General features: G+C 43.1%; 3 protein-coding genes across 3 annotated transcripts in view; 2 read left to right on the plus strand and 1 right to left on the minus strand.

The window, feature by feature from the left end:
• On the minus strand, positions 1–27,679 carry EIF4EBP2 (eukaryotic translation initiation factor 4E binding protein 2). Its single transcript, XM_050803691.1, has 3 exons — positions 27,239–27,679; positions 8,444–8,629; positions 1–6,811 (listed from the first exon to the last, which is right to left on the minus strand). The coding sequence occupies exons 1-3, from the start codon at positions 27,381–27,383 to the stop codon at positions 6,780–6,782; spliced, it is 363 nt and encodes a 120-aa protein (XP_050659648.1). The 5' UTR covers positions 27,384–27,679; the 3' UTR covers positions 1–6,779.
• SAR1A (secretion associated Ras related GTPase 1A) overlaps positions 1–27,963 on the plus strand; it is a 537,387-nt gene that overhangs the window by 261,600 nt on the left and 247,824 nt on the right. The gene's annotated exons all lie outside the window — the stretch shown is intronic.
• PPA1 (inorganic pyrophosphatase 1) overlaps positions 1–27,963 on the plus strand; it is a 478,362-nt gene that overhangs the window by 252,663 nt on the left and 197,736 nt on the right. The window lies entirely within an intron of this gene.

Genomic DNA, 27,963 nt, shown 5'->3' on the forward strand with positions numbered 1-27,963 from the left:
TTGATATTCAAGATCTTTATTGATTTAACTATAACAGCAACCATTGATGAGAATTTAATTTTTTCCCTAATTTCCAAACATCTGCTGGTTTGGAAGGATAGTTAGAATACAAAAACAACTGATCATGGAATCACACAGGACTGCCTCAAGGACTGCGTGGTACCCTCTGCTATCCATCCACACACAGTGAAATGGACGGGAGGGATGAGGGGACAACACATCATGGGAGACAAAGGGAAGACCAAGGAAAGTGCTGGCAGTCTCTGCTTTTCCATTCAGAATGGATGGAACTGGGCCATTAATGGCACTAAGACAGGGCAGGGCTATTTTTTTTCTTAAATAAAATATTTTAAAGATGCATAAAACGGACACCTTAGCATGTGAGTGTCCTTTGGGCTCTTCAAGACACCTTCTTTAAGGTTTACCCCTGGAGTAGCAGAGGGTCTCCTCACCCAGGTGGAAAGAGATGGGCTCCATCTGCAGGTGAAGGAAAGGCACTGGCGCACGGCACTCAGCAATTCAGATACAGGCACCAGGTAGGAGCAGGATGGCTTACCCAGCAACCTGCCTCTTAGCTCCCTGCTAGTGTTCTTCCCTCCTCCCCTGGTTTCCAGTTAAAAGTACCCTTGGCCTGGGCTTTAAAAAAAAAGATTAAGCTGGAGAGAAAGGGGATACACTTGGGCAAGAATGGATATTTTGTGCTAGATTCATGGAATTTTCTAAGTGTCCAGGTGTTTTGGTTTTAAGCACCGGCAAGAGCTCCCTTTGGAAATTTCAGTGTGGCCAAATGATTATCAAGCATTGCAGCATCTCTCTGCCAGCCTCCCACCCTTAGAAAGGTGGCAGATAGAGAGTTTAAATACCCTGGGAAATGTGTTTCATCTCAGTAATATTTCCATTGGGTATCCATGACATACAGTATGGTCTGCCAGGGCTGCAGGCAGAGAGTCATAAGCAAAGAGAATCTACAGACCCTCTGGACAGGGACTCATAAGCCTTCTCCTAAATCTAAGCTTTGCCAAAAGGTTATCAACTTCCAGGACCAGCCTAGAGAAATAAATTTAAATTCCAGAGAGTAGGAAAGGTGATGTAAATGATTAACTGAAAAAACAAGTAAGTATCAATAACTCTTAAAGTTTTCAGTTAGAAATTTCTGTAAGTTAGCCTCAAGAAACTCCACTACTAAACTGGAAAACCATGACTAGGAACAGGAAGCAGCCCTGGGGTAGAAGCATCCTAAAGAATTGTGACCCAACTGCATCAATATCTGATTTCATCTTTTATTAAAAGCTGAGAGTTAAAAGAACTGTAGGGATAACTAAGTCCACCTCAAAGTCCTGACAGAAACTGCCCTCCCAAAGAAACGTTTCTTTAAAACAAATACCACGCCTTCCCAGATATTATGGGTAGGCAAGTGACTGGGTTTTGCAGATTAATCAATAGCTGCCCATGTGCATGTAGTCCAGAAAACATGCCAAGAAGGAAGAGCTCTGAACCAGACACAGAAAGGCAGTGTGGCTTCCTCTCTAAAGGGGAATGCAAAGGGCTAAGAGCCCTGGCTTCAAGCAGCTGTTATTCTAGATGAGGAAAATGGAAATAGATTCAATCTCTTGGATACTGCTGCCAACATGCTGAGCCCTTCACCAGTTGCCTTGATTTGAAGCAGGCCCTCTATGTATACTGGCTAATGGACGGACTCCGGCAGTGAAACCCACATACTCAGCAGGCTGCATTCTAATGAGAATGAGGGAATTTAACCAATGGTGTTTGAGCTGGAAAGATAAGGTCTGAGAGTCTCAAAGAGCTGGAAACCCAAAAAAAGAGAAGACCAATCCACCTCAAAATAAGAAAGAAAAACAAAATTCATTTAAGGGTACTCTAAAGATGAGTTATTTACTTCTGGAAGAAGTATCCTTTTCTTATCGCTCCCTCAATAGCAGTACTTCTTATCCAAGTGTACTCTCAAGCAAGCAGGGCTACAGATAAGAAAAAGCTGGGAAGAGACAGAGCATAAATCTAAACAAGAATTTGCATACTTGGCCGGGTGCAATGGCTCACACCTGTAATTCCAGCACTCTGGGAGGCTGAGGTGGGCGGATCACTTGAGGCCAGAAGTTCAAGACCAGCCTGGCAAACATGATGAAACCCCGTCTCTACTAAAAATACAAAAATTAAAAATTAGCCAGGCGTGGTGGTATATGCCTGTAATCCCAGCTACTCGGAAGGCTGAGGCAGGAGAAACACTTGAACCTGGGAGGCAGAAGCTGCAGTGAGCCGAGATCACACCACTGCACTCCAGCACTCCAGCCTGGGCGACAGGGCGCAACTCTTGCCTCAGGAAAAAAAAAAAAAAAAGAGAGAGAAGAAAGAAAAGAAAAGAAGAAAGAAAGAAGACTTGGTTAGGAATGAGTGCCAGAAACACATAGTAGCCATTCACTAGAATGTGTTGAACTGAAAAACTTAAGTTTGTCTTGAGGGAGAACACAAGACCAGTTCTTTAAGAACACATTGCCATCAAGAAGCCCAGGAAGAGATGGGCGGGCATGCAGGGTTAACCTGTGCACTGGATTTAGAGGAGCAATCAAGCACTGACATTTGTCATTCTTAGATGTTCCCTATTTTATTGAGTGGTTGCTTCCTGGGTGAGAGACCTGACCTGAGTCTGTTGAGACTGGAGAGCACCCACTCTGGTGGGAACCTGGCTTCCTGATAACATCTATTTCACCTAAATGTGAACTGCTTTCTTTTCTTCAGCTCAATAGCTTAACATCTAATTCATGTTTGCTCCCTTTGCTGGACAATCCCCATTCCAAACAAGACAGGTTTAGTGGCTCAGCTGGAAGGCCCCAGTTCCTTTCATTAATTCCTAGCTACAGGCAAATAAAAGTGGTAAATGAGTCTTACAGACACCAAGTCTAGGACGTGCAAATAAGCATACTTGAGCTTTTGGTAGTTAGGCATATTATTTTCTACTACTGCTAGGAATTGCCATTTCTTACCACCCTCTCAAAACCAGCAGGTAGCTTTGGGGAGTTTGCCTTCTGTCCCAGTTTGGTTATGCACATCTTAGAGAATTGTTTTTGATAGCCATCTGTCTTTCAGCCTATCTACATTAAACCTACCTCCCTGTTGACCTACTTTCATCCTCAGTTGGGGTGTGGTGCTTTTAAGATATGTCCATAAATTATTTGCTACTGCTCCACTGGGGTAGAGGTATGTGTAATTCCTTTCTCCTTGAGTGCAGGCTGAGCTTAGTGGCTTGCTTCTAAAGACTAGGATAAGAAGTGATGGTGTGTCCTTTCCAAGACTATGTCTTAAAAGGCACTGCAGCTTTCTCCTGGCCCTGCCCCACGATCTCTGGGATCAGCTGCTCAGGGAGAAGCCAGGTGCCTTATGCAGAGACCCACATGGGAAGAAACTGAGGCATCCTGCCAACGGCCACAAAAAGAGAACTTGGAAGTGGTTTCTCCAGCTCCAGCTGACTGCAGCCCCTGCTCACATCTTGACTGTAACTTCATAATACCCTGGGCCAGAACCATCATGTTAAACTACTCCCAAATTCTTAACCCACAGAAACCGACACATAATGTTTACTATTTTAACATACTAAATTTAAGGTAATTTGTTACACAGCAACAGATAACTAATACAGGTGGAAGGACAAAACTCTTGGCTTGGAAGCCCAACGCCTAGAAAGTCAGCTTCTCTCTATCTGTGCCCTTGAAAATGCTGTACCTATTTAAATAGCATATGAGAACTGCTGAACTCAATAAAACACACTATAAAGAAGGCAGAACCATGACAATGCATGTCTGCTGTTGGAATTTGAAGGAAAGTCACTTTTCATTAAGATCAATTGTCCCCACAAGTATAGAAGCATGGATTCCTCGTAAAAAGAAAACTACAAATGGAAACTAAGATGTTAAGAGCTGTCTCAGTCAAAGTGGTAAGAGTATTCCTTCCCTCTAAAAAACCCAGGACACATTCATTAAGGGTTTCATCTGTGAGGTTCCCTCCAAACATGCAGAGGCAAACCACCCAATGGACTCTGGCTTGTTCTAAAAATAATTCTATGAGGCATGACACAAAGGTATCATCTATTGGAAGTTTATCTCATGCCCTGTGAAATTATTTTTTAAATGCCAACTTATGGAGGTCACAGACTGTCTAGTAGTGGTGGCCTCTGGGAAAGAACTGCACCAAGCCTTAAGGAAGTCCTTGCAGAGAAGGGTAAGGGATTGAACAGCTGCCGCATTATACAGCTGACACTCCCAAGAAATACTAAAAACATGCCTTCTGATTAGGGGGTCACATGCAGAAGCTCCCCAAGACGGCAAGAAAAAGGAAAATGGCATCTTGATACTACTAAAGCTCATGCTTTAAATCCATTCCCCACCAATTAGTGAGGAAGCCAAGTTTTCACACATAGCAATAAAGATCAAGAAGAGTTCACTCTTCCGCTCACTGACGGACTGACTAGCTGCTAGTTGGGTCAAATTCCACAGGATGCCAAGGCCAGTGTATGAAGAACGAAAAGCTTCATTCCCAAAGAATCAGGCTCCCCAGGGTGCAGAGAGGTCCTGAGCATGCTTCTTATGTAAATTACAGCGCAACTTAGGTTTTTCCAAGAATATGTAAAATGAGACTTGGAGTTTAATTAAACAGAACAGGGATACATTAAACAAACAAACAAAAAATACTTTTCTGATTATCAATTTTTTTGAGACTCAAAGCATCCCCAAAACATTGGAGATCCAGCTTATTCCTGAGACATCAACCATCACAAAAGGTTTTCACTCTGAACTATTCACATTTTTGTAGCAGAAAACAGAACAAAGTTCTGTAGACATCCTTTCTCTCTTCTTTCTAAAATGTATTCACAAACAGGGTCTTTTCAGAGTTCAAAAGAAAAACAGGTTTCTTTCTTGGCCAAATGGCTGTTACTCTCACCCTGGGATCTGATTTCTTAATAAAAAAGTTCAGGGCACCAAATCTAACCAAAAATTCCCAGGACACCAGTGGCTACTTAACTATAAGGGGATGGATGCTTTAGTCTTTCTATGAGGGGAATCATTCTCCCGGGATTATTATGCTGCTCAATAGTTCCAGGAGAGGTAGGTGGGAAGGAGGGTGAATGCAAAAGCTAAAGGGTCAGAGAAAAGAATGAGGCTTTCATGAACAACCCATAGCAAGGCAGAATGGTCCAGTTTTACAAACCACCCACTACAAACTCCAAACATGCACACTCAAAACTAGAGGGGAAAGGAAAGAGCTCCTGGGGGACTAGGGGAGACAAAAGATGGTGACATAGAACAGCAGACTCGCCTATGAACATTTCTCATCTTCCTAACACTGGAAGATGTTTAATTAAAAAGTTGCTGTTCAAAATTGTACTGAAAACATATCTAAAAATAGGTCTGTAGTCATCTTAAAAATAAAAGGTCACTTCTCAGATAAGAGGAGTGACAGATATTCTCAGATACCAACACTTGAGGTATCTTTGATGTAAATTTGAAAAATGGCCTGGTAGAGAAAAAGGAAGGAAAGGAAGGAGAGAGGAAGAAAGTGAGGAAGGTAGGGAGAGAAATTCAGAATACAACAGGAAAGGCAAGAAAACTGGGAGGAACACATTTTTTAAGCCCATGCTTATCTATTCCAGCAGCCAAACAAAGCAGATCCACAAAGGAAAAAATGCAGTTCTTTTCTAAGAACATTCTGAAAATCAACTTCAAACTCAAAACATAAGAAACTGCAATCTAAGAACAACTATCACAATGCTCACTGGACTTAAAAATGACAACTGAGACCGGGTACTCAAATGGGTCAATGTTCTTCAGAGGTCATTCTTAGGCATTACCTGACAGAATACTATGATCAGGCTTTACCCACCAAGTAGAGGCTAAAGTGCTTCTATTACTTGGTATGGACCTGCTTTAGGAGCAGACAAAATCACTTCGCTTTCTTGAAGTACAAGAGGACTCTGCCAGCAACAAGATGCAAGCAGGGAAGAGTGGCAGAAGAAGAGCAAAACTGGTTACCAAGGGTTCTCTTCTGATGTACAGAGTTAAAAATATCTGCACAAATGCACTAAGTAAAAGAACAGGAAGATGAACTATAATACCAAAGACAGAAGACATTCCTCCCAGAGGAAAGAAAGAAAGTGGACCTCAAAACAGTGTCACAAGGTAATGCTACTAGAGTTGCACAAGCTGTGCTCTGTCCCGAGGGACAAATACCTCAAGGTAAAAGGGAAAGCAGCTCTCTTTTTTATCATTTCCCCCTGCTGGTTGTAAAGATCCCAAGCCCAGACTCTTGCAACACTGAACCATAGGTGGGATAGAGGGAGGAGAGACAGAGGGTGAGGAAAATGAATGGTGTTAGGCCCACCAAACCTCTGTATCCCTTCCCAGACAGGCAGTTGTTGATAGGTTGAGATTCGATGTGGGACAAAATTACAGGGTAGGAGGGTGGCTCTCAATAAAAAAACAACTAGGAAAGTCAGAATTGAACTGTTGTCCTCTAAGGGCTGCTTAGCTCTACAGAAACACAGCCTTCAATCTAACCTGTTTAACTGGCAAGGGGAACAGGAGACAGGGAGAAGAAATGGTCAGATGAAGCTCATCTTCCCATCATTTGGCACCCAGAGGAAGAGGGGGAGGTGGAGACTGTAATGGGGACTGCTGGTATTGCCTCTTCTGTCTTTTCACTGTTGATCCTATTAGCCAAATCAGGTGCACACAAGTATCAGTGTTGCTTTTCTTCTAATCCTTGCAGGGGAGTCAGATGTCCATCTCGAACTGAGCATCATCCCCTAGTTAGGACAAATGAAATGAAGAGTTTAGCACATACACAAAAAAGCACAACAGTTTTAACTGTCATTCCCTTTATCTGAGAGACAAAAAATAATTCAAACTGTCCCACTCTCTGCTGCCTTGAAACAATTACTCTGCTTTGCTTTGGCTGGTCTTAATCTGAAAAAGAAGAATGGCAGTTCCATCGCCCATCGGGGGAAGCTTTGGGGAAAAGGACACAAGTGAAAACATCCCCAGTGTCTCTTTGTCTTCAGGTTGAATAAACAGCAGCTCCTGGGGAGCTCTTTGCTGTCTCTCAGGGGAGCACATTCTTCTGGAGGCTTTGGACTTTGGCCCCGCTCCAAACTGACACTTTGTCCATTAAAAAACTCATCTGAAATATCACAAAGCAGAATGCTGGCCCACATCTAGGGGTCACTAAGTGCAGTCCCTGAGGAGTATTTCAGGAGTTGGCCACTCCTACCTCACCATTCTGCTTCTACAGAGATAAAGAATAAAAGAATGTGTTGGAGGAGGGGTAATTTAGGTAAATCTTAAAGGCAGTTCCGGAAAATAGAGGAAATAAACCATATTGCTTTTCCTCATACTATAAAAAAGAAATTCATATAAGAAACAAGGTCTATTTGCCTGAGGGTGATGGAAATGGGGGCTATGAAAATTGTTTCATTTTCTTTCTTTCTTTTTATTTATTTATTTGAGACGGAGTCTCGCTATGTCACCCAGGCTGGAGTGCAGTGGTGCGATCTCGGCTCACTGCAAGCTCCGCCTCCCGGGTTCACGCCATTCTCCTGCCTCAGCGTCCCGAGTAGCTGGGAATACAGGCGCCCGCCACCACGCCCGGCTAATTTTTTGTATTTTTTAGTAGAGATGGGGCTTCACTGTGTTAGCCAGGATGGTCTCGATCTCCTGACCTCGTGATCTGCCCACCTTGGCCTCTCAGAGTGCTGGGATTACAGGCATGAGCCACTGTGCCCGCCCTGAAATTGTTTTGTTTTCTGTGTTATTCTTAGTCCAATGAAGCCTAGGCCAGGTAGTCCTTAAGGCATGGTTCAAGAAGTCACTTTTGGAGTTTATCATACTGATTCTGGATTCTTTTCTCCCACCAACTACATCAGATTTATGATTTAGAACTCAGGGTTTTCAGAGCATTTCAAGAAACCTTTGGGGGAGGAGGGAAACTTTACAGACATATAACTGAACATTAGTTATAACTGAAGAACTGGCCAGGCGCGGTGGCTCACACCTGTAATCCCAGCACTTTGGGAGGCTGAGGAGGGCAGATCACCTGAGGTCAGGAGTTCAAGAACAGCCTGAGCAACATGGCAAAACCCCGTCTCTACTAAAAAATATAAAAATTAGCCAGGCGTGGTAGCAGGCGCCTGTAATCTCAGCTACTCGGGAGGCTGAGGCAGGAGAATCACTTGAACCCAGGAGACGGAGGTTGCAGTGTGCTGAGATCGTGCCATTGCACTCCAGCCTGAGTGACAGAATGAGACTGTGTCTCAAAACAAAAAAAAAACAAAAAAACAAAAAATAAAAACTGAAGAATCAATAGCTTCTCAACCTATAGCAACCAGACATTCAAATTCTAAGAGCCACGCTCTAGGTCCCCAACACCACCATTCTCTTACCAACTGCATGTTTCCTGTCGTGATTGTTCAAGTTGTTCAAATTGTTTACTTCTACTTTGGAGTCTTCAATTAAGGTGCCAGGGCTAGTGACTCCTGGGATATTGGGCAGATGGCAGGGTGGGGTCTGAGCCATGGGAGAATTGCGACGATCCAACAGAAACTTTCTGTCATAAATGATTCGAGTTCCTGGAAAACAGGGTTAAAAAGAGTTTGAAACAATTTAAGGGGTTATCACCATATACTATCCAGCAATTTAATTTAAATCCCATGTAATCCTAACTTTTAAGGATTTTACAATTGAAGTCAAAAGCATAATCTCTAACCTCCCTGCCTGTAAACAGGCTCCTCTGCCATCTGGAATGCCCTCTTTCTCTTCTGCCAGGGACACTCCTGCTGATCCTCCAAGACTCAGCTCCAACCATCACTTCCTTTATGAAGCCATCCCCACCCCTCACTTTTTTAAAAGGTTCTTCCTCTCCATCTTACACACATCACGTATTACAGGACTCCTGTTTATCCATCTGTCTCTCTTTATAGACTTTGAGTTTCTTATGTCAGGGCTATGTCTTATTTATACGTGACCTAGGCCCTAATATTAACATCTTTAAGAAAAAAAAGTTTTAAATTTATGAAACTAGGAAAAAAAAAAGTTTTAAATGAAAGAATAAACAAGTATGAGAAAAAATAAACAGTCCCTTTTAAAGGCTTTCCAAAGAAGGACTGAGACTGACATTCTTCTCACAGCTATTATCAAAGCTGAAACTGGCAGTCCCTCTCTATTCTACAAAACAATCTGCTTACCAGTAAGTACTACCTGAATGTTTTAAAAACAATAGTTCTGAAGAATACACTTTAACTGATAAACAATTATGCTGCTTACAAATGGTCAATAGGTACATTAAAAGGTGCTCGACATCACTAATCATCAAGGTAATACAAATCAAAACCATGATGAGGTATCACTTCACATCTCTTAGGATGGCTATTATCAAAAAGACAAGAGAGCCTGGGCATGGTGGCTCATGCCTGTAATCCCAACACTTTGGGAGTCCAAGGCAGGAGGACTGCTTGAGCCCAGGAGTCTGAGACCAGTCTGGGCAACATAGGGAGACCCTGTCTCCAAAAAAATTATTTAAAGAGCCAAGTGAGGTGTTGTTGGTCTGAAGTCCCTACTACATGGAGGCTGAGCCAGAATAGCCTGCGTCCGGGAGTTCGAGGCTACAGTGAGCTATGACTGCACCACTGCACTCCAGCCTGGGCAACAGAGCAAGATCCTGCCTCAAAATTTAAATCAAATATAATTTTAGGACAAGGAAAGTAGAAACTTACCTTCATCCTCTTTGCTTTGAAAAACAAAAACTAGAGTAGCACTCAAAAAGGCATCTAGATATTATGAGGAACGAGGTATTCTGGGTAGCACAAAACTTAGTTCAACTTTCAAAGAGTGAACAACTTCAATTATCTTGAATGGAAATACTTCTAATACAGATTTTAAATCCCTTTATGGCCTTCAACAGAAAACGATTCAACCCTCTTAATGAATCACAGTCATTATTATGAAAATTGTTTATTATACTATATTATGACCTAAGAAGTCTCAAGCCCTATCAAGCTAATGCTCTGTAGAGCTGAAAATCACTATACAGAGTTCAGGTGGTCAAGGTTGTGCTGGTGCACCCTTCCCCCACAGTGTCCTTGTCTCTTGTCAGACTAAGAGCTGCTTTTTCCAGGCTACTATGACTCAGTCAGCTCAGGCTGCCATAACAAAATACCACAGACTGCACAACTTAAACAACAGAAATTGTCTAATAATTCTGGAGGCTAGAAGTCCAACACTAAGGTGCCAGCATGGATGGTTTCTGGTGAGGGCTCTTTTCCTGCCTTCTCATTGTGTCCCTTACATGGGGGTGAGGCGGCCACAGCTCTGTGGTGTTCCATCTTATAAGGGCACTAATCCCATCATGAGGGTCCCACCTTTATGACCTCAACTCAACCTAATTAACTCCCAAAGGCACCACCTCCTAATACCATCATGTTGGGAATTAAGGTTTCAACATAAGAATTTGGGGGAGACACAATTCAATCTGTATAGCACACCTTTAACACCCTTTCTAACTTGGTGTTTCTAGTCTGCTGTGTTTGGAAATCAGCAACTTGCTTATTAGCATGCTGTGTAAAATAAGGGCAAATAGGCTGAAAGGGGGTCTGATGGTCTTCCAATGAACAAAGGGAAGGAGCTTTATCGATGGACTTTGTCTATCTGTTTGAGTTACCCCATTTTTGTTCATGGTTAGATTTCAGAAGGGTGAGGTTTCACTGTCAGATGAGTCAACCTGCAAATTGGAACAAGATTATTCTTACTTCTGTAGTACATCAGACCTGGAAATTGTGGAGATGAGGTGGTGAAAAAGCACAGCACAGAAGCAAGCTTTCTAAATTACATATCAGCAATAACATATACATTAAAGAATTGCAATTAAACCAACTAGGATATAGGTAGTAGAGATTCTGCCTAAATGTGTGTGATATAAGAGAAACTCTGAAGAACCTCTATGATCTTGAAGAGCCGATAAGATACGGTATTTTACAAGTTTACTGAAATAGCATTCACTTACAATTCATCCACTTATAGTGCATAACTCAATAGTTTTAGTTGATACGCAGAACTGTACAATCATCACCATAATCAATTTTAGAACCTTTTCATTACCCCATAACCTCCCCTCAACCCCTTAGATGCCACCTAATCTCCCCACACCCTCTGGCCCTAGGCAACCACTAATCTACTTTGTCTCTATATGTTTTTTTTTTTTACCTATTCTGATCATTTCATATAAATGGAATCTTACAATATATGGTCTTTTGTGACTGCTTCTTTCACTTTCATAATGTCTTCAAAGTTCGTTTATGTTGTAGCATTTATCAGTACTTCATTTTTCATTACCAAATATTTCATTGTATGTATATATCACACTTTATCAATTTATCAGTTGATGGACTGGTAAGTCGATAAAAACAACAGTCCATCAACTGATAAATGGGTTGTTCTCACTTTTTGTCTGTTATAACATTCATGTACAAGTTTTTGTGTGAACACATTTCCTTTCTCTTGGGTATATACTAAACTAAAAAAGTGGAATTAGCCAGGCATGATGGCTCACACCTGTAATCTCAGCACTTTGGGAGGCCAAGGTATGTGGATCACTTGAGCTCAGGAGTTCAAGACCAGCCTGGGCAACATGGCAAAATCCTGTCTCTTAAAAACATACAAAAATTAGCCAGGCGTGGTGATGCATGCCTGTAGTCCAGCTGCTGGGGAGGCTGAGGTGGGAGGATGACTTCAGCCCAGGAGATGGAGGCTACAGTGAGCCATGATTGCACCACTGCGCTCAGCCTAGCTAACAGAGTGAGACCCTGTCTCAAACAAACAAACAAACAAAAGGTAGAACTACTGGGTCATATGGTAACTCTACCTTTAACCATTTGAAGAATTGCCATTTTTTTCTTTCAGTTTTTTTGCGGGGACAGTCTCGCTCTGTCACCAGGCTGGAGTGCAACTGTGCGATCTCGGCTCACAGCAACCTCTGCCTCCTGGGCTCCTGGGTTTAAGCGATTCTCCTGCCTCAGCCTCCCAAGTACCTGGGATTACAGGCGCATGCTGCTACGACCGGCTAATTTTTGTATTTTAGTAGAGACGGGGTTTCACCATGTTGGCTAGGATGGTCTCGATCTCTTGACCTCGTGATCTGCCCGGCTCGGCCTCCCAAACTGTTGGGATTACAGGCGTGAGCCACTGTGCCCAGCCAGAACTGCCTGTTTTTCAGAGTGGTTGTACCATTTTACATTCCCATCAGCAGTGTGTGAGAGTTCTAATTTTTATATATTGTAACCAACATATAGCAGATATGAAGAGGTTTCTCACTGTGGTTTGATCTTAATTTGTGTTTCCCTGATGGCTAATTATGTTGAACATGCTGTTTTCATGTACTTACAGGCCATTCCACCATATATCTTCTTTTGAAGAAACTGTCTATTCAGAACCTTTATTACTAAATTATGATAAGTTATTTATTTTGGATATAAATCTCTTATATGACTGCAAATATTTTCTCCTATTCTGTGGGTTATCTTTTCATTTGCTTCATGACGTTCTTTGATGCACAAAAGTTCTTAATTTTCATGATATCCAACGGAATTTTTTTTTGTTTGTTTGTGCTTTTGGAGTTGTATCTTAGGCCACGGCCTAATCCAAGGTCATACAGATTTGCCTCTGTCTTCTTCTAAAGGTTGTACATTAATAGCTTTTGCTCTGACATTTAGGTCTTTGAGCCATCTGGTCCACCTTCAGTTTTTCTGTGTGCATATCCAGTTGTATCAGCACTATCTGTTAAAAACTATTCTTTTTCCATGGAATTGTCTTGGCACCCTTGTTGAAGATCAATGGGCCATTACTGTGAGAGTTTATTTCTGGACTCTCAATTTTATTCCATTGATCTATATGTCTATCCATACGCTAGTACCGCACTGTCTTGATGTGTAATAAGTTTTGAAACCACGAAGTGTAAGTCTCCCAACTTAGTTTTTCTTTTTCAAGATTATTCTGGTTATTTTAGGTCCCTTAAAGTTCCATATGAATTTTGTCAGTTTGCCAAAGAAGCCAGCTGAGATTATGATAGGGACGGTGCTGAATGTGAAAGTCAATTTGTGGAGTACTACCGTCTTAACAATATTAAGTCTTCTGATCCATGACCACCAAATGTCTTTCTACTTATTTGGGTCTTCTTTAATTTCTTTCAACAATGTTTTGTAGTTTCCAGAGTAAAAGTTTTATGCTTTGTGACTAAATTTATTCCTATCAGATTGTTTTCATGCTATTGTAAGTGGGATTGCTTTTTCTTTTCTTCCTTTCCTTTCTCTTTCTCTCTTTCTTTCTCTTTCTCTCGTTCTTTCAAGAGAGGGTCTTGCTCTGTCGTCCAGGCTAGAGGGCAGAAATGCAATCTTGGCTCACTGCAACCTATACCTCCTGGGCCCAAGCGGTCCTCCTGCCTCAGCCTCCCTAGCAGTTGGGACTACAGGCACACATCACCCAAAAAAAAAAAGAAAATTTTTTTTGTATTTTTTTGTAGAGACAGGGTTTCACCATGTTGCCCAGGCTGGTCTCGAAATCCTGGGCTCAAGCCATCCGCCCACCTCAGCCTTCCAAAATGATGGGATAACAGGCGCAAGCCTGGCCAGTTTTTTGTTTTTTGAGACAGTCTCCCTCTGTCACCCAGGCTGGAGTGCAGGGCGTGATCTTAGTTCACTGCAACCTCCATCTTCTGGGTTCAAGTGATTCTTCTGCCTCAGCCTCCCGAGTAGTTGGGATTACAGGCATGTGCTACCACGCCCAGCTAATTTTTGAATTTTTAGTAGAGATGGGGTTTCACCATGTTGGCCAGGCTGGTCTCAAACTCCTGACCTCAAGTGATCTGCCCGCCTCGGCCTCCCAAAGTGCTAGGATTACAGGCGTGAGCCACTGTGCCAGGCCCAGAACTGGTTTTTCTATATGGCTCTTTTATCTTGCAACCTTGGCAAATTCACCTATGATTTCTAATAGTTTTTTAATGCATTCCTAAGATATGTTTGATTTTGAATGCCAACACAGCAAATAATTCAGACAACAAGACACACTGAAGAAGTAGCATCTTAATGCTGTAAATGTTCTCAAATATAGTCAGGGAAAATATGACTATGAAAGTATAGTATTTATAAGTTTTTGAATTTTAGTACTCTCTGCAAGCTAAAAAAAATTTAATTGTGGGTATAAAGCAAAAATAGGGAATCAGCTTGTTAATCACTAATGATTTTAGAGTGTAATTCAAAAGAAACTGACCTTTTAAAAAACCAAAATTATTCAAAGAAAAAAATTAAGATTCAATCATGGATAAAATGGCAGGAAAAAACCCTTTATTTCCTTTATTGAATATTATGTTTGCTACAAACTTACATAAATTCCGAGACAATCTATTAAAAAATCTAAAATATTTAAGGTCTCTTATACATATGCATGCACAGATGTACATTTTCTGAAGCAAGGAATTCCTAGCAATTCACATTTCACCCAAACTCCCTCCAACACTATGTCAGCTCAATTTAATGTCAACCAGTGCAGCCGTAAGTAACTAGAAACAAGCTAACCTTAAGCTACTGAAGAAGGAAAACAGACTACACAAGAAATCCATAGCTCATATAACACAATATTAAAATGGGGCATGATTGTGATCAATTGATGGAGTGTTACAAAAACTGAAAAACAATTTTCCATTCCTTTTCTATGAAAATAATCATGCTCCTTAGTCTTATATTGGAAAGTTGTGAAAAAAAAATCACAATATTGTATATGCTGTTTGATTTTCAACGTTTACAGTCAAACTATAGTAAAAGCATAGAAGAATTACAGTTAAGGAAGAGTATGTAAATGTTACAAACTCTAATTTTTTTTTTTTTTCTTGAGAGTCAGGGTCTTGCTCTATCACCCAGGCTTGAGTGCAGTGGCACGATCACAGCTTACTGCAACCTTGACCTCTTGGGCTCAGGTGATCCTCTCACCTTAGCCTCCCAAGTAACTGGAACTATAGTCCAACTAATTTTATATTTTGTGGACATAGGGTCTCACTGTGTTGCTCTGACTGGTCTCAAACTCTTGGGTTCAAGCAATTCTCCTGCCTTGGCCCCACAGTGTTGGGATTATAGGTGTAAGCCACCATGTCTGCAAACAAACCCTGATATTATAAAAATAATGAGGTTACATATCAGCAAAGTAAAGGCAGGAAGACAGGTGAATGGTGTACTTTTAGATAGTGGAGAGCTAAAGTTGACAGGTTGAGACACATATTATTCAGTTTTAAAGATAACTACTAGAAGAGCCAAAAATGATAATACAATTTACAGAAATTAGTAAATGGAGAAAGGATGAGAAACGAGACAGAAAGTAATAAAAGTATCTTAGATTCCTCATCTTTCATAACGGGGAGTTAACAGTATTGTCTAATGTTAAAAAATCAAGAAATCACAGTATACATATATTATTTACAGCAACAATGGTAGCCAGCAAAAGTACTGTAAACAGAAACTGTTGAAAGTGGCAGTCTATTGGCATTTTATGCTCTTTTACACTGTTTAAGTTTCATTTTTCTGTTTTGTTTCAAAAATGTACATATTTTTCTTAGTCTTCCTGTTTGGATTTCAGAATAGGAAGCTTTAGATCTAGGTTAACATTAGCTATTTATAAATTTTTCATCCCTTAGTGACCAGATATTAGGATAAATCTAATACTTTCATCCAGGACTTTCTAGATACTAACATTACTAGGGAAATATGAAAGTAAAACTGAGTCCCTTTGATAGAGAGGGGGGAAAACCCTATCTACCTTTGAATCTAAACACCAGTGATTCTCAAACTGCAGAAAGCAAGAAGGTCAATGAATAAAGCCCAAAGTTATGCTTGCCAAGATGGCTAGTATAGAAACAAGGTCATTCAAGCATAAGGGCCTCTTTCAATATCAAGTACTTTAAATGATAAATAATCCATGCATTAAGCTATATACTTAAGAAACTATGTAAGCTGAAATAAAATCACACAGAGAAAATTCATTATAACACGGTTAACTTTTTTTTTTTTTTTTTTTTGAGACGGAGTCTCGCTGTCGCCCAGGCTGGAGTGCAGTGGCCTGATCTCAGTTCACTGCAAACTCCACCTCCTGGGTTTAAGCCATTCTCCTGCCTCAGCCTCCCAAGTAGCTGAGACTAGGACTACAGGCGCCCGCCACCCCGCCCGGCTATTTTTTTTTTTTTTTTTTTTTTTTTAGTAGAGATGGGGTTTCACCGTGTTAGCCAGGATGGTCTCCATCTCCTGACCTCGTGATCCGCCAGTCTCGGCCTCCCAAAGTGCTGGGATTACAGACTTGAGCCACTGTGCCCGGCAACATGGTTAACTTACAGGGTAGTTGTTAACTATATTTTTACAGAGACGACCCCCCACATCATAAAATTCTGTTTAACTAAGTCTGCTTCCAGAATTAAATTAAGCATTTACTCATGCAAATAGACGGCCTGGAAAACGAAACATTAAGTAACTTGCCCACAAGCCCTCCAAAAAGGCTGAGATAGACTTACATCCTCATAAAATAGAGTTCCAAGCAGGAAAGGAGAACATGAAGTCAAACAGGGCTTTCCTCCTGGGACTTTCTCTGTCAAAGGGGAAAATTTCAGAAGCCACCAGCAGACTTCCTTTGTATCTCATTTGGCCAGAACTGGTTCAGATGCCCACCAGAGCAAACACTGCGGAAACTATGACTGGCTTAGAGCTGTCACGGTGCATATCCCGGGGCTTAGTACCTTGCCATTTAAAAAAATGAAGGAATCCAGCAGCAAGCAAGAAGAGGGAATGGCTATTGAGCAGGAAACCAACAATGTCAACCAATCTGCATTCAATATTTACCTAAATTTAGTAAATATTACATACATATTAGTTTAACCAAAAAGGGTAAGAAAGGTAAATTAAGAGGATAGGGGACAGAAGTATATACATTGTGAGAAGGGTGTATATAGCAACTAAATCCTCATCTGCCATAGCAGAAAACGAATTGTTAATATCCCGAACTAAGAAACAGGCTGGGTGTGGGAGCTCGCAACTATAATGGCAGGACTTTGGGAGGCTGAGGTGAGAGGATCACCTGAGCCCAGAAGTTCAAGACCAGCTTGGGTAACATGGTGACAAATCATTTCTACAAAAATTTCAAAAATTAGCTGTGCTTGGTGGCACTCCTGTGATCCCAGAGGCTGAGCCCAGGTCAAGGCTGCAGTGCACATTAGCTAAATGAATTTAAAATGGTTTCTCTGGGAGTGGAAATGGAGATAAAGGAATGGGATGTTGGAATGCTGCTTTTTGTCGTATGGTCAATAAGACTATATGACTTTTAAAACTTTGTTGCTTTCATAGGTATAAAAAAAATGTAAAAAAAAAAAAAAGCAAAATGGCGAGGGAAAAAAGCATGAACACTGATGAATGTTCATTTACAAAAGGACAATTACCACACGGTTCCACTTAACTGAGGTTCCTAGAGTAGTCAAATTCATGAAGACACAAAGTAGGATGACTAGTTGCTGGGGGCTGCGGTGGTAGTGCTTAATGGGAAGTTATTGTTTAATCGGTATGAGGTTTCAGTTTAGGAAAAGTTCTGAAGATGGATGGTGGTGATGGTTGCAAAATACGGTGAATATATTTAATCCCACTGAGCTGCGCAATTAAAAATGACTAAAATGGAAATTTTTGTTATGTATGTTTAAAAAATCAAGAGATAGTATATTAAAAAATCATTATAAGGAACTAAGAAAAAAGATGCTTACAAAATATCTTATAAATACATACATACAGACCAACACTGCTAGGGCAGCAGGGACCATGAGGAGGAAGGTATCCTTCAAGCCCAGACAAAGCATTTGGCATGTAACTTCAATTTTCTACTAGGAATTCTTGACAATTCTCCAGCTGTGCCTCATGTTAAGGGCCCACCAAAAGATCAGAAACAGATACAAGACGAACAAGCAGCAAGTGCTTCTAATGCACTCAGAAAAGAAGTCTAAGCCTGTCTCTCTCTCTCCCACCCCCATAAGAAGGGAAAATAAGAAAGGAAAACACAGAAAGGACTTAACAAAGCATTTTCTCTGCTTTTTATTCTTTCAACTTAGGTGGAAACAAGGTCCATGTCTTATTGACTGAGTTATAGAACATTCATGAATGAACTTCAGTTTTAACCATCTGTTCTTCATGGAGACTCTGGATGAAGAGACAGACTCCTGAAAAGCTCTATGGCAAATAACCCAGAGGAAATTAAAAGCTGCCTAACTCTGTATTCTCCAGGGAGACGGGTGGTGGCCAAACCACATTCAGTGTGCACAACCATCAAATCCCTGAAATGCTAATAAACCAACAGAGACAATTTTTATCTTAACAAAAGAAACAGGGCTGGGCATGGTGGTTCAATCCCAGCACTTTGGGAGGCCGACGCGAGAGGATCACTTGAGGTCAGGAGTTCAAGACCAGCCTGGCCAACATGGTAAAACCCCATCTCTACTAAAAACACAAAAATCAGTCAGGCATGGTGGTTGGTGCCTGTAATCCCAGCTACCTGGGAGGCTGAGGCAGGAGAACTGCTTGAACCCGGGAGGTGAAGGCTGCAGTGAGCTGAGATGGTGCCACTGCACTCCAGGCCTGGGTGATGGAGAGACTATCTAAAAAAAAAATAAAAAATAAAAAATAAAAAAAATAAGGAAAGATCACTGCTAATGGTATGTGGAAAACATTCAGATTCAAACCTGGCTTTCATTCCAACTATTTGCTTACCTCCCAAATTCATTTTCAATCCTCTTGGGTACCTCTTATTTAAAAACAATGGATATTTAGGTCAGGACCGGTGGCTCATGCCTGTAATTCCAGCACTTTGGGAGGCCGAGACAGGTGGATCACCTTAAGTCAGGAGTTCGAGACCAGCCTGGACAACATGATGAAACTCCGTATCCACTAAAAATACAAAAAACTAGTCAGGCGTGGTGGTGCACGCCTGTAGTCCCAGCTACTCAAGAGGCTAAGGCAGGAGAATCCCTTGAACCCTGGAGGTGGAGGTTGCAGTGAGCTGAGATCATGCCACTGCACTCTAGCCTGGGTGACAGAGTGAGGCTCTGTCTCAAAAACAAACAAACAAATAAATAAAATAATGGATATCTATCAACATCTTCCATTTTTACTTATAGTAAGGAACTTGAAATAATCCTATTGGATATCCTGGTCTACATTACTATTTTTATCTGCTGCCAATTCATAAAAGTTCTAGGAACTTATCAGACCAGAGAATAGTTCTATTTCAACTTAAAAGCAGCCCAACACCTAACACAAACATAAACAGTCTTTGATAATGAGACAAGCTCCTCTCTGAGGCACTAATGATTAATCATGACATCTTAAAATGAAGAATTGCAAGCCTTTCATGCTTTCTGGTAAGTGCTTCTTAGAACCTAAGCTGCAATGGTCTATCTTCACCAGTAAATAGCACTTCTGCTATAAACAACAGACCATTTCTTAAAAAATTAAAATTGAATTTGGTATTACCCAAACTAAAACATCACAAGAAAAATACAAACTAATATCCCTCATGCAAAATTTAACAAAATATTAACAACCCAAATTCTGATTTTTTTTTTTGGTAACATGGAGTCTCGCTCTGTCACCCAGGCTGAAATGCAGTGGCATGATCTCGGCTCACTGCAACCCCTGCCTCACAGGTTTAAGTGATTCTCCCGCCCCAGCCTCCCAGGTAGCTGGGACTACAGGCATGCGCCACCATGCCCAGCTAATTTTGTGTATTTTAGTAGAGACGGGGTTTCACCATGTTAGTCAGGCTGGTCTCAAACTCCTGACCTCAGGTGATCTGTCCACCTCAGCCTCCCAAAGTGCTGGGATTACAGGTGTGAGCCACTGTGCCCAGCTCCAAATTCAGCAATATGTGAAAAGGACCATAAATCTCACCATGACCAACTGAGATTTATCCAAGGAATCCAAGACTGATTCGACATCTCAAAATCAATTAATCTATCATGTCAATAGAATGAAAATCGAAAGTCACATGACCATCTCAATAGAGGGAAAAAAGGCACTTGACAAAATCCAACAACATTTCATGATAAAAACAAACTAGGAGTAGAAGGAAACTTTCTCAACCTGATAAACGACATCTATGGAAACACAGCTAACATCTTAATAGTGAAATGGTGAAAGACTGAATGTTTTTCCCCCTCTTAGGGAACAGCAACAAGGCAAGGATGTCCATTCTTGATGACTCACCACATCTATTCAATACTTAAGGTTCTAGCTAAGGCAATTAGGCAAGAAATATAAATCAAAAGCATCCAGATTGATAAGGAAAATATAAAACAATCTCTAGTCACAGATAGCATGATCTTGTATGCAGAAAATCCCAAGGAATACACAAGCACTGAATTGTATTTTCCAGTTTATCCTTGTTTATCCTTTTTAAAGTTTTTACTTTTTATAACTACTCAATAAAATGAACAGTTTCTGTTTGTCAAAGCATTTGTCCTAGAGAGCTGAACGATTATTTATTTAGATGTAAACACTCAAAGATTTCTGAGCTTTCGGCTTCAAGCTGTGGCCTGAGAACCAGCTACATACTGCATGGACAGCTACTGGGTGTTAAAGAGAGTGCACAGGGTTTTCTTTCATGGATTTCAGATCTTTTGAGCCCACAGGCCGGGCACGGTGGCTCACACCAGAAATCCCAACACTTTGGGAGGCCAAGGTGCGTGGATAACCTGAGGTCAGGAGTTTGAGACCAGCCTGGCCAACATGGTGAAACCTTGTCTCTACTGAAAATACAAAAATTAGTCAGGTGTGGTGGTGCATGTCTGTAATCCCAGCTACTCAGGAGGCTGAGGCATGAGAATTGCTTGAACCTGGGAGGCGGAGATTGCAGTCAGCCAAAATCATGCCACTGCACTCCAGCCTTGGCTACAGAGTGAGATTCTGTCTCAAAAAAATAAAAAAAATAAATAAATGTCAAAAATCTTTTAAAAGGCCAAGCACGGTGGCTCATGCCTGTAATCCCAGCACTTTTGAGAAGCCAAGACAGGTGGATCACTCGAAGTCCGAAGTTCAAGACCAGCCTGGCCAACACAGTAAAACCCATCTTTACAAGAAATACAAAAATTAGCCAGGCGTGGTGGCAGTCACCTGTAATCCCAGTTACTCGGGAGGCTGAGGCAGGAGAATTGCTTGAACCTGGGAGGTGGAGGTTGCCGTGAGCCGAGATCATGCCACTGCACTCCGGCCTGGACAACAGAGCGAGACTCCATCTCAAAAAAAAAAAACAACTTATAAACACCAATTTGATGAAAGTTTTTCTGCCATTTACCAATAAACTGTCCTCCTGCTCAGGCTCTCTTCCTCTGTAACCAGATTAACTAACTTTCTCCATGTTAACTTTACCCCATCTGATCTGCAAATCATCACACACACACGCACGCACGCACACACACACACAATCAAGCCTACAGAGTCTCCAAACCACGCAAGATCCCTCTTATAAAACTGTCTTTAAGACTCCTATCCTCAAAAAGTTTCTGCTGAATAACCTTAGTAGTGCCAGTTTACAGGCTAGTGACTTTTCCTTCTTCCTGCTACACACAGCAGGCCTCAGGAGAGCGGTAGGGTGCTGTGCACAGCTCTGTCGTGCATGCTGCACTATCCACCTGTGCCCTCCTCCCTTGTCAGACGGTAGCTCGCTTAGGTCAGGCAAGGGCGCTCCCTCCACACAGTACACTGCCTTGAGGATGAGGACTACTGCCTTCCTCAGGCTTAGAATTCAGTCCCTTGCCAGCAAAAATGCACCCAACATAAAAACTGAGGTATACTCTCTTCTACATATATATTGGCAGCTGATGAATATGAGATTAAAGTTGAATCTCCCACAAAATGACAACATACGTTGTGTTACTCTGATACAAGTAAATGCCATCTTCCTCAAACACAAGGCAAAGGGTTTGAACACCCTAAACTATGTTGTTTATGCACTTCTCACATGTAATAATTAAGTCCTCTGGCTAATAACTTAGTTAGAGAGTTCAATAAGCACCATTTGTGGGTTCAGAAGTTACTGGCCTAGAATAAACTCAGCCCAAGGATACCGAGTTAGAAATTTTATGACATGGTCAGAAGCTGGCTTTCCTTCCCAGAACTCTACTTACTCCTCCCAAGAAAGGAACCAGATTAAAAAGCAGCTCCCGCCAGGCACGGTGGCTCATGCCTGTAATCCCAGCACTTTGGGAGGCCGAGGTGGGCGGATCACCTGAGGTCCGGAGTTCGAGACTAGCCTGACCAACATGGAGAAATTCCGTCTCTACTAAAAATGCAAAATTAGCCGGTCGTGGTGACACATGCCTGTAACCCCAGCTACTCGGGAGGCTGAGGCAGGAGAATCACTTGAACTCAGGAGGTGGAGGTTGCGGTGAGCCGAGATGGCGCCATTGCACTCCAGCCTGGGCAACAAGAGTGAAACTGTCTCAGAGAAAGAAAAAAGAAAAAAAAAAAAAAAAAAAAAGCAATTCTCTTCACCCCCAATACTCTTTATTTTGGGATAGTTCACAACAAGTGGATTATTTTCCCTTCTTCCTGCTTTCTCCTTTTTTCCAAACCCATCCAACAGCCTTTATGAAATTCTGTCCCAGTGAACCAATCACATCAACTATCCAAGAGGCAGAAAGGAAGAGCTACAGCCCAGATAAAATTTCAGACCATCACAGTTAGTTCCCCTCTGTTGCCCCTGTTATGGTAACAGCATACTTTTCCATAGCTGATGAGAATGCTGTGCTGGAAAAGAAAGGCAAACAGAAAGGGTAAAAGACGTGTCTATGTTTCTGCTCATTCCCCAGAGCAAAACAACTCTTCTAAAAGGGGGCAGTTCAGCACCTTGAAAGGAAATAAGGTAGCAGAAAGAATCATATTAGCTAGCATTCTGGAGGTAGAAAAGTCTCTTTAAAAATGTCTGCAAACTTCCTTTCCTAGTAAGATAAGCATCTCAAAACAGTGGAGGAAAAAAATGGAATAGTGATCAGGATACTAAATTTGAGGGACCCACGGACAATAATTAGCTGTTTAATACTAACAAGTTACTTAACTTCTCTGGGTCCCAGTTTCTCTTAATAATAAAATGAAAGCATTAGGTTTCTTCCAGGTCACTAGTGTTATTAAAAGTGGAGCCGACTATAGTAACTTTACCTTCTTTTGAGGGCAGAAGTAGCTTCTCAATGGAAGAACCAAATATCATCCACTCCTCCACAGGCGGATAGAAAAAAAAATAAAATAAAATCCAAGAGCTTTTTTTTTGGCCTGAAATTCGCCCAACACAAAATCCCTTCTTCCTTTGTAATGAGAAAGGGTACTCTTCTAGCAATATGAGAAATCCAAGAGGTTACAGCAAGTGTGTTTTCACCCACTTCTCATTTCCCAAACCACAGGAAGGCAATTTTGAGAAACCTCAAGGGTAAGCTGTATCTCCTCTGATCCCCAATGAATAAAGGACTCTTCAAGGAGGGAGAAACTCTAAATTTGCTAGGCTGTGAATGTCCTTGCTCAGTCTGATCATTTAGGGCATTCGATCCATCAACTGTTGTTATGCTGGAATGCTCTGATGTGTACGTGACCCTCCAGAAGGTTTCCAGAAGTTTGAGGCAGGAAATGTTAATCCCCTCCCTTACCACTAAACAGAGATTTCCAATACAAATCTACCACTCATTTTTCTAAATGTTTTCAAGTCTGAAATATATGTTAGCACTTGACTCTACCCTTTCAGAACTAAAAATCTTCTCTGTCTGCCCCTACCCCCAAATCAAGAATTTAAACCTGTTCAGACCAAGGACTGTATTTCCTACTTTTGTCTGTTGTTCCCTTTTGTGCAAACCACTGCCCTGGGTGCGCAAAATTTACTAATGATACCTAACCACATTAATCCAGGCGTCTGGGGGTGGCCAGATAACAAACTATTGCACCCTGGTTGAGGGAAATAAAATTACATGGTGACAGGAAGATGAATGTAGCATTAGAGATACACAAACCATCAGAGGGGGAAGTTAAATCAGTAAGTAAAGAACACCTAAACAGCATTCATTGCTGTAATAGTGATTAAATCCAACTGCAACAGTACCATGTCCTTATAAAGATAATAGATAAGCCCTCATGTTAAAAATCCAAAGATTACAGCTGGGCACGGTGGCTCAGGCCTGCAATCCCAGCACTTTGGGAGGCCGAGGCGGGCGGATCATGAGGTCAGGAGATCAAGACCATCCTGGCTAACACGGTGAAACTCCGTCTCTACTAAAAATATAAAAAATTAGCCAGGCGTGGTAGTGCGCACCTGTAGTCCCAACTACTTGGGAGGCTGAGGCAGGAGAATGATGTGAACCTGGGAGGCGGAACTTGCAGTGAGCCGAGATCACACCACTGCACTCCAGCCTAGACGACAGAGCGAGACTCCATCTCCAAAAAACAACAAACAAACAAATAAACAAAAAAATCCAAAGATTACGATGGGCTCTCCCAATAAATACAGGCTCAACATTAAAGAAGAGCCAAGATGACAAATATTTAAATCCAAAACAAAAAAACTGTGTGTAGAAACAATTTGGGGGGAAGTTAAGTGATATTTGAGAAAACAGTGATTGAGTGTTAGGAGGAGGGGTAACGAATCAGTATTTCTGGCAGAATCTTTGCAAGCACTTTAAGAATTAATCCAGGCTATGAGACAGGCTTCTATCTTTGAAGCAACGCTTAAAGACTATGCCCCTATTTTTAAAAGCACGGTAGCTTGACTATTTGACATAAGCCAAAAACGCATCTAGGTGGCTCTTCCCTCAGGGGATTAATATAGAGCTGAAAGTTTAGTTCCTTTCCCAAATAAACTATAGCTGAGTGCAGTTGTTACTATGAAGTGTTCTGACCTGCTAGAAGCGCAGGCATTTACTGAGCAATACCACAAAGAATTCTGGAAGAAGTTATCAATCCCTTTCCATCACCTCAGAAAACAGTATCTATTTCTTTCTTTCTTTCTTTTTTTTTTTTTTTTTTTTTTTTTTTGAGACAGAGTCTCGCTCTGTCGCCCAGGCTGGAGTGCAGTGGCCGGATCTCTGCTCACTGCAAGCTCCGCCTCCCGGGTTCACGCCATTCTCCTGTCTCAGCCTCCCAAGTAGCTGGAACTACAGGCGCCCGCCACCTCACCTGGCTAGTTTTTTGTATTTTTTTAGTAGAGATGGGGTTTCACCGTGTTAGCCAGGATGGTCTTGATCTCCTGACCTCGTGATCCGCCTGTCTCAGGCTCCCAAAGTGCTGAGATTACAGGCTTGAGCCACCGCGCCCGGCAGTATCTATTTCTTAAAAGCAATCAGTTCAAGTTCAAGACAACTCTTATATGGAGCAGATTCTGGTCTGCCAAAATTTTTCGGGATTAAAAAGCAAGATCTTGGCCGGGTGCAGTGGCTCACGCCTGTAATCCCAGCACTCTGGGAGGCTGAGGGGGCGAATAACTTGAGCCCACGAGTTCAACACCAGCCTGGGCAACATGGAGAAACCCAGGCTCTACCAAAAATACAAAAAAATTAGCCAGCCGTGGTGGCACGTGCCTGTGGTCCCAGCTACTCAGGAGGCTGAGGTGGGAGGATCGCTTGAGCCCAGGAAGTGGAGAACGCAGTGAGCCGAGGTCCTGCCACTGTACTCCAGACTGGGCGACAGAGCGAGACCCTGTCCCATGCTCAAACACAGGACTTGGTCTTGAACTGATCATATCGGGGGGGAGATTTCTTCCATGAGTTAAGCCACCTAAGAACTCGACTATTCTGCAAAGTTAACATTTCCTTAAACCCAGCTCTCCATACATATTAATGAACTTCTGCCTGGGTCATTTAAAAAGCCTTCCAAGGCAGCCCCCCCCACCTAGAGCGGCCTGGCTGAATTTCTCTGTAAAGCTCTCTCCTAGATTTTTATCCCTTGGTGTTGGCAAGAAGGTCTTACTCCACAGGCCTTGCTATTGTGCAACTGATCTAAGGATGGTCCAGGCCTAACTGCACCGGATTGGTTGCAGTACGGCTCCTGAGCCCTGCCCACAGGAACAAGGCTAGCAATCCTCTAGACGGCAGGAGCTGCGAAGTCCCCACCCTCTAGCAAGAGGCCACCCCAGCACCAAAAGAAGACAAAGTTCTGAAGTTAAAAAGGAGGCCCCGTTCCCTTCAATAAGGCTCCTCAAAATCGCTTTCCAGGCTCCTCCCTCTGGAGGACAGCCCAGTTAGGGCACAGACAACCTTTGAGCTCTCTTCCCGTGACCAAGTTTCACCTCTACCCCAGTGTTACTTATTTGTAAACAGTTCCTGGTCATGCCTTGAAAAGCAATGCCAGGGAACCACCCTCTCTCTGGACTGCCTCTCTCTAGCCCCTTTCACAGCATCAAGCAACCACCCCACCCAACTGGGGTGTCCTTGACAAAGGTCCTTCAATCCATTTAAAAGGCGTCGCCGCCGAAAGACAGCTGCCAGGGCCCTACCACCCCCACCTACTTTCCCTTGGCTATTACTTGAGCTTTATTTTATCACTCTATCCTCCCGGCCTGGGGACTCCCCTCACCCGTGGGGCCTCGTCCAGCAAAGTAAACAATGCTGTCAAAGCGGGATAACGCTGGGTGAGGCTTCCACACTAGGCATTCCAGCCTCCTCCCGGTGTTCTAAAAGCAGTAAAACAAGCCATCGCAGGATCCCAGGGCCGAATTCCTCTCCCAAAGTTCTTTTTTAAAAAGGCCCGGAGCCAGCTTCAAAATCACGCATTAATTTGCACAATCTGCAAGAGACAGGCAATGCAGAATGTAATGCAAGGCCAAGTGGAGCCAAATCCGCCCGGGAAGGAGGCAGAGAGGGGAGAGAAAACTGGGTCGAGTGCGTAAGCCTGCCACGAAGCGGAAACAAGAGCTCTTTTTCGCGACAGGACAGCCACATTCCCGAGTGGGGCGCACGCGGACTCGAGCTGCGGGCAAGAAAGAACACGAAGTAAAGGATCCCGAACGCTCGGGCGAGCCCAAAGGCAGCGTCCCCGGGGCTTCGGTGGAGCTGGGGGCGGGGGCGGGGGCGAAGCGGCCGGGCACCGAGACGCCGAGGAGTTAGAGGACCGCGGCGGGACACCGGGCGCGGCGGACGGCTGGCCGGCGCTCACCTCCCGGTGTGGTGGAGAAGAGCGTCCCCCCGGGCGTGGTGCAATAGTCATGAGGTAGCTGCGCGGCGTCGCTGATGGCCACGGTGCGGGTGGGGATGGCGCGGCTCTGGCTGGGCTGGTGGCCGCTGCCGGCTGACGAGGACATGGCTGTGGGCGCGGGCTCTCGGCTTTGTCCGGCGGGCAGGCGGCGGCGGCGGGGCCGGGGCTGCTTCGGCTCCTCAGGCGGACGGAAAAGCGCGCTCTGCGCGCTCCTCGCTCGCTTCCTCTCGTTCTCTCGTCCCGCTCCGCTCCCGCCGCCGCCCTCTCAGCCGCCGCCGCCGCCGCCGCCCGATCCTCCGGCCTCCGCCAGCAGCCTCAGCAGCAGCAGCAGCGGCAGCAGCGGCGACGACGACGACCGGAAGCGGGCGAAGGCGGGAGCCAGACGGAGTTGGGGAAGCGGGTTGGCCGGAGGTGACGTCGCCGCGGGGCGGGGCGAGGCGGTGAGGGGCGTGGCTGCAGTTGTTGAGGGGGTGGGGCCGAGGGGCGGGGCTGAGGATGAGAGTGGCTTAACCCCAGCGGGCGGGAGAGGAGCCAGAGGGAACCTGAGCTAAGTGTTTGTGAGTCCGGTGACGGGGCAGACAAGGATAACTTTCTTTGTCTTATTGTTTGTCTTTGCCGGTTAACACCACTTTACTTGAGCAGACTTGAGTCTCTCATGCATTCCTACGATTACAAATGTAATTTTA

The sequence above is a fragment of the Macaca thibetana genome, chromosome 9, assembly GCF_024542745.1.
Source record: "Macaca thibetana thibetana isolate TM-01 chromosome 9, ASM2454274v1, whole genome shotgun sequence".
Lineage (NCBI taxonomy): Eukaryota > Metazoa > Chordata > Mammalia > Primates > Cercopithecidae > Macaca > Macaca thibetana.

Coding starts and splice junctions, on each gene's coding strand:
- EIF4EBP2 (XM_050803691.1), bottom strand. CDS start 27,383: ATGTCCTCGTCAGCCGGCAGCGGCCACCAGCCCAGCCAGAGCCGCGCC. Junction 8,630..27,238: donor CTTCTCCACCACACCGGGAG/GTGAGCGCCGGC, acceptor CCTGTTTTCCAG/GAACTCGAATCATTTATGAC. Junction 6,812..8,443: donor CGACAGGAAACATGCAGTTG/GTAAGAGAATGG, acceptor TGTCCTAACTAG/GGGATGATGCTCAGTTCGAG.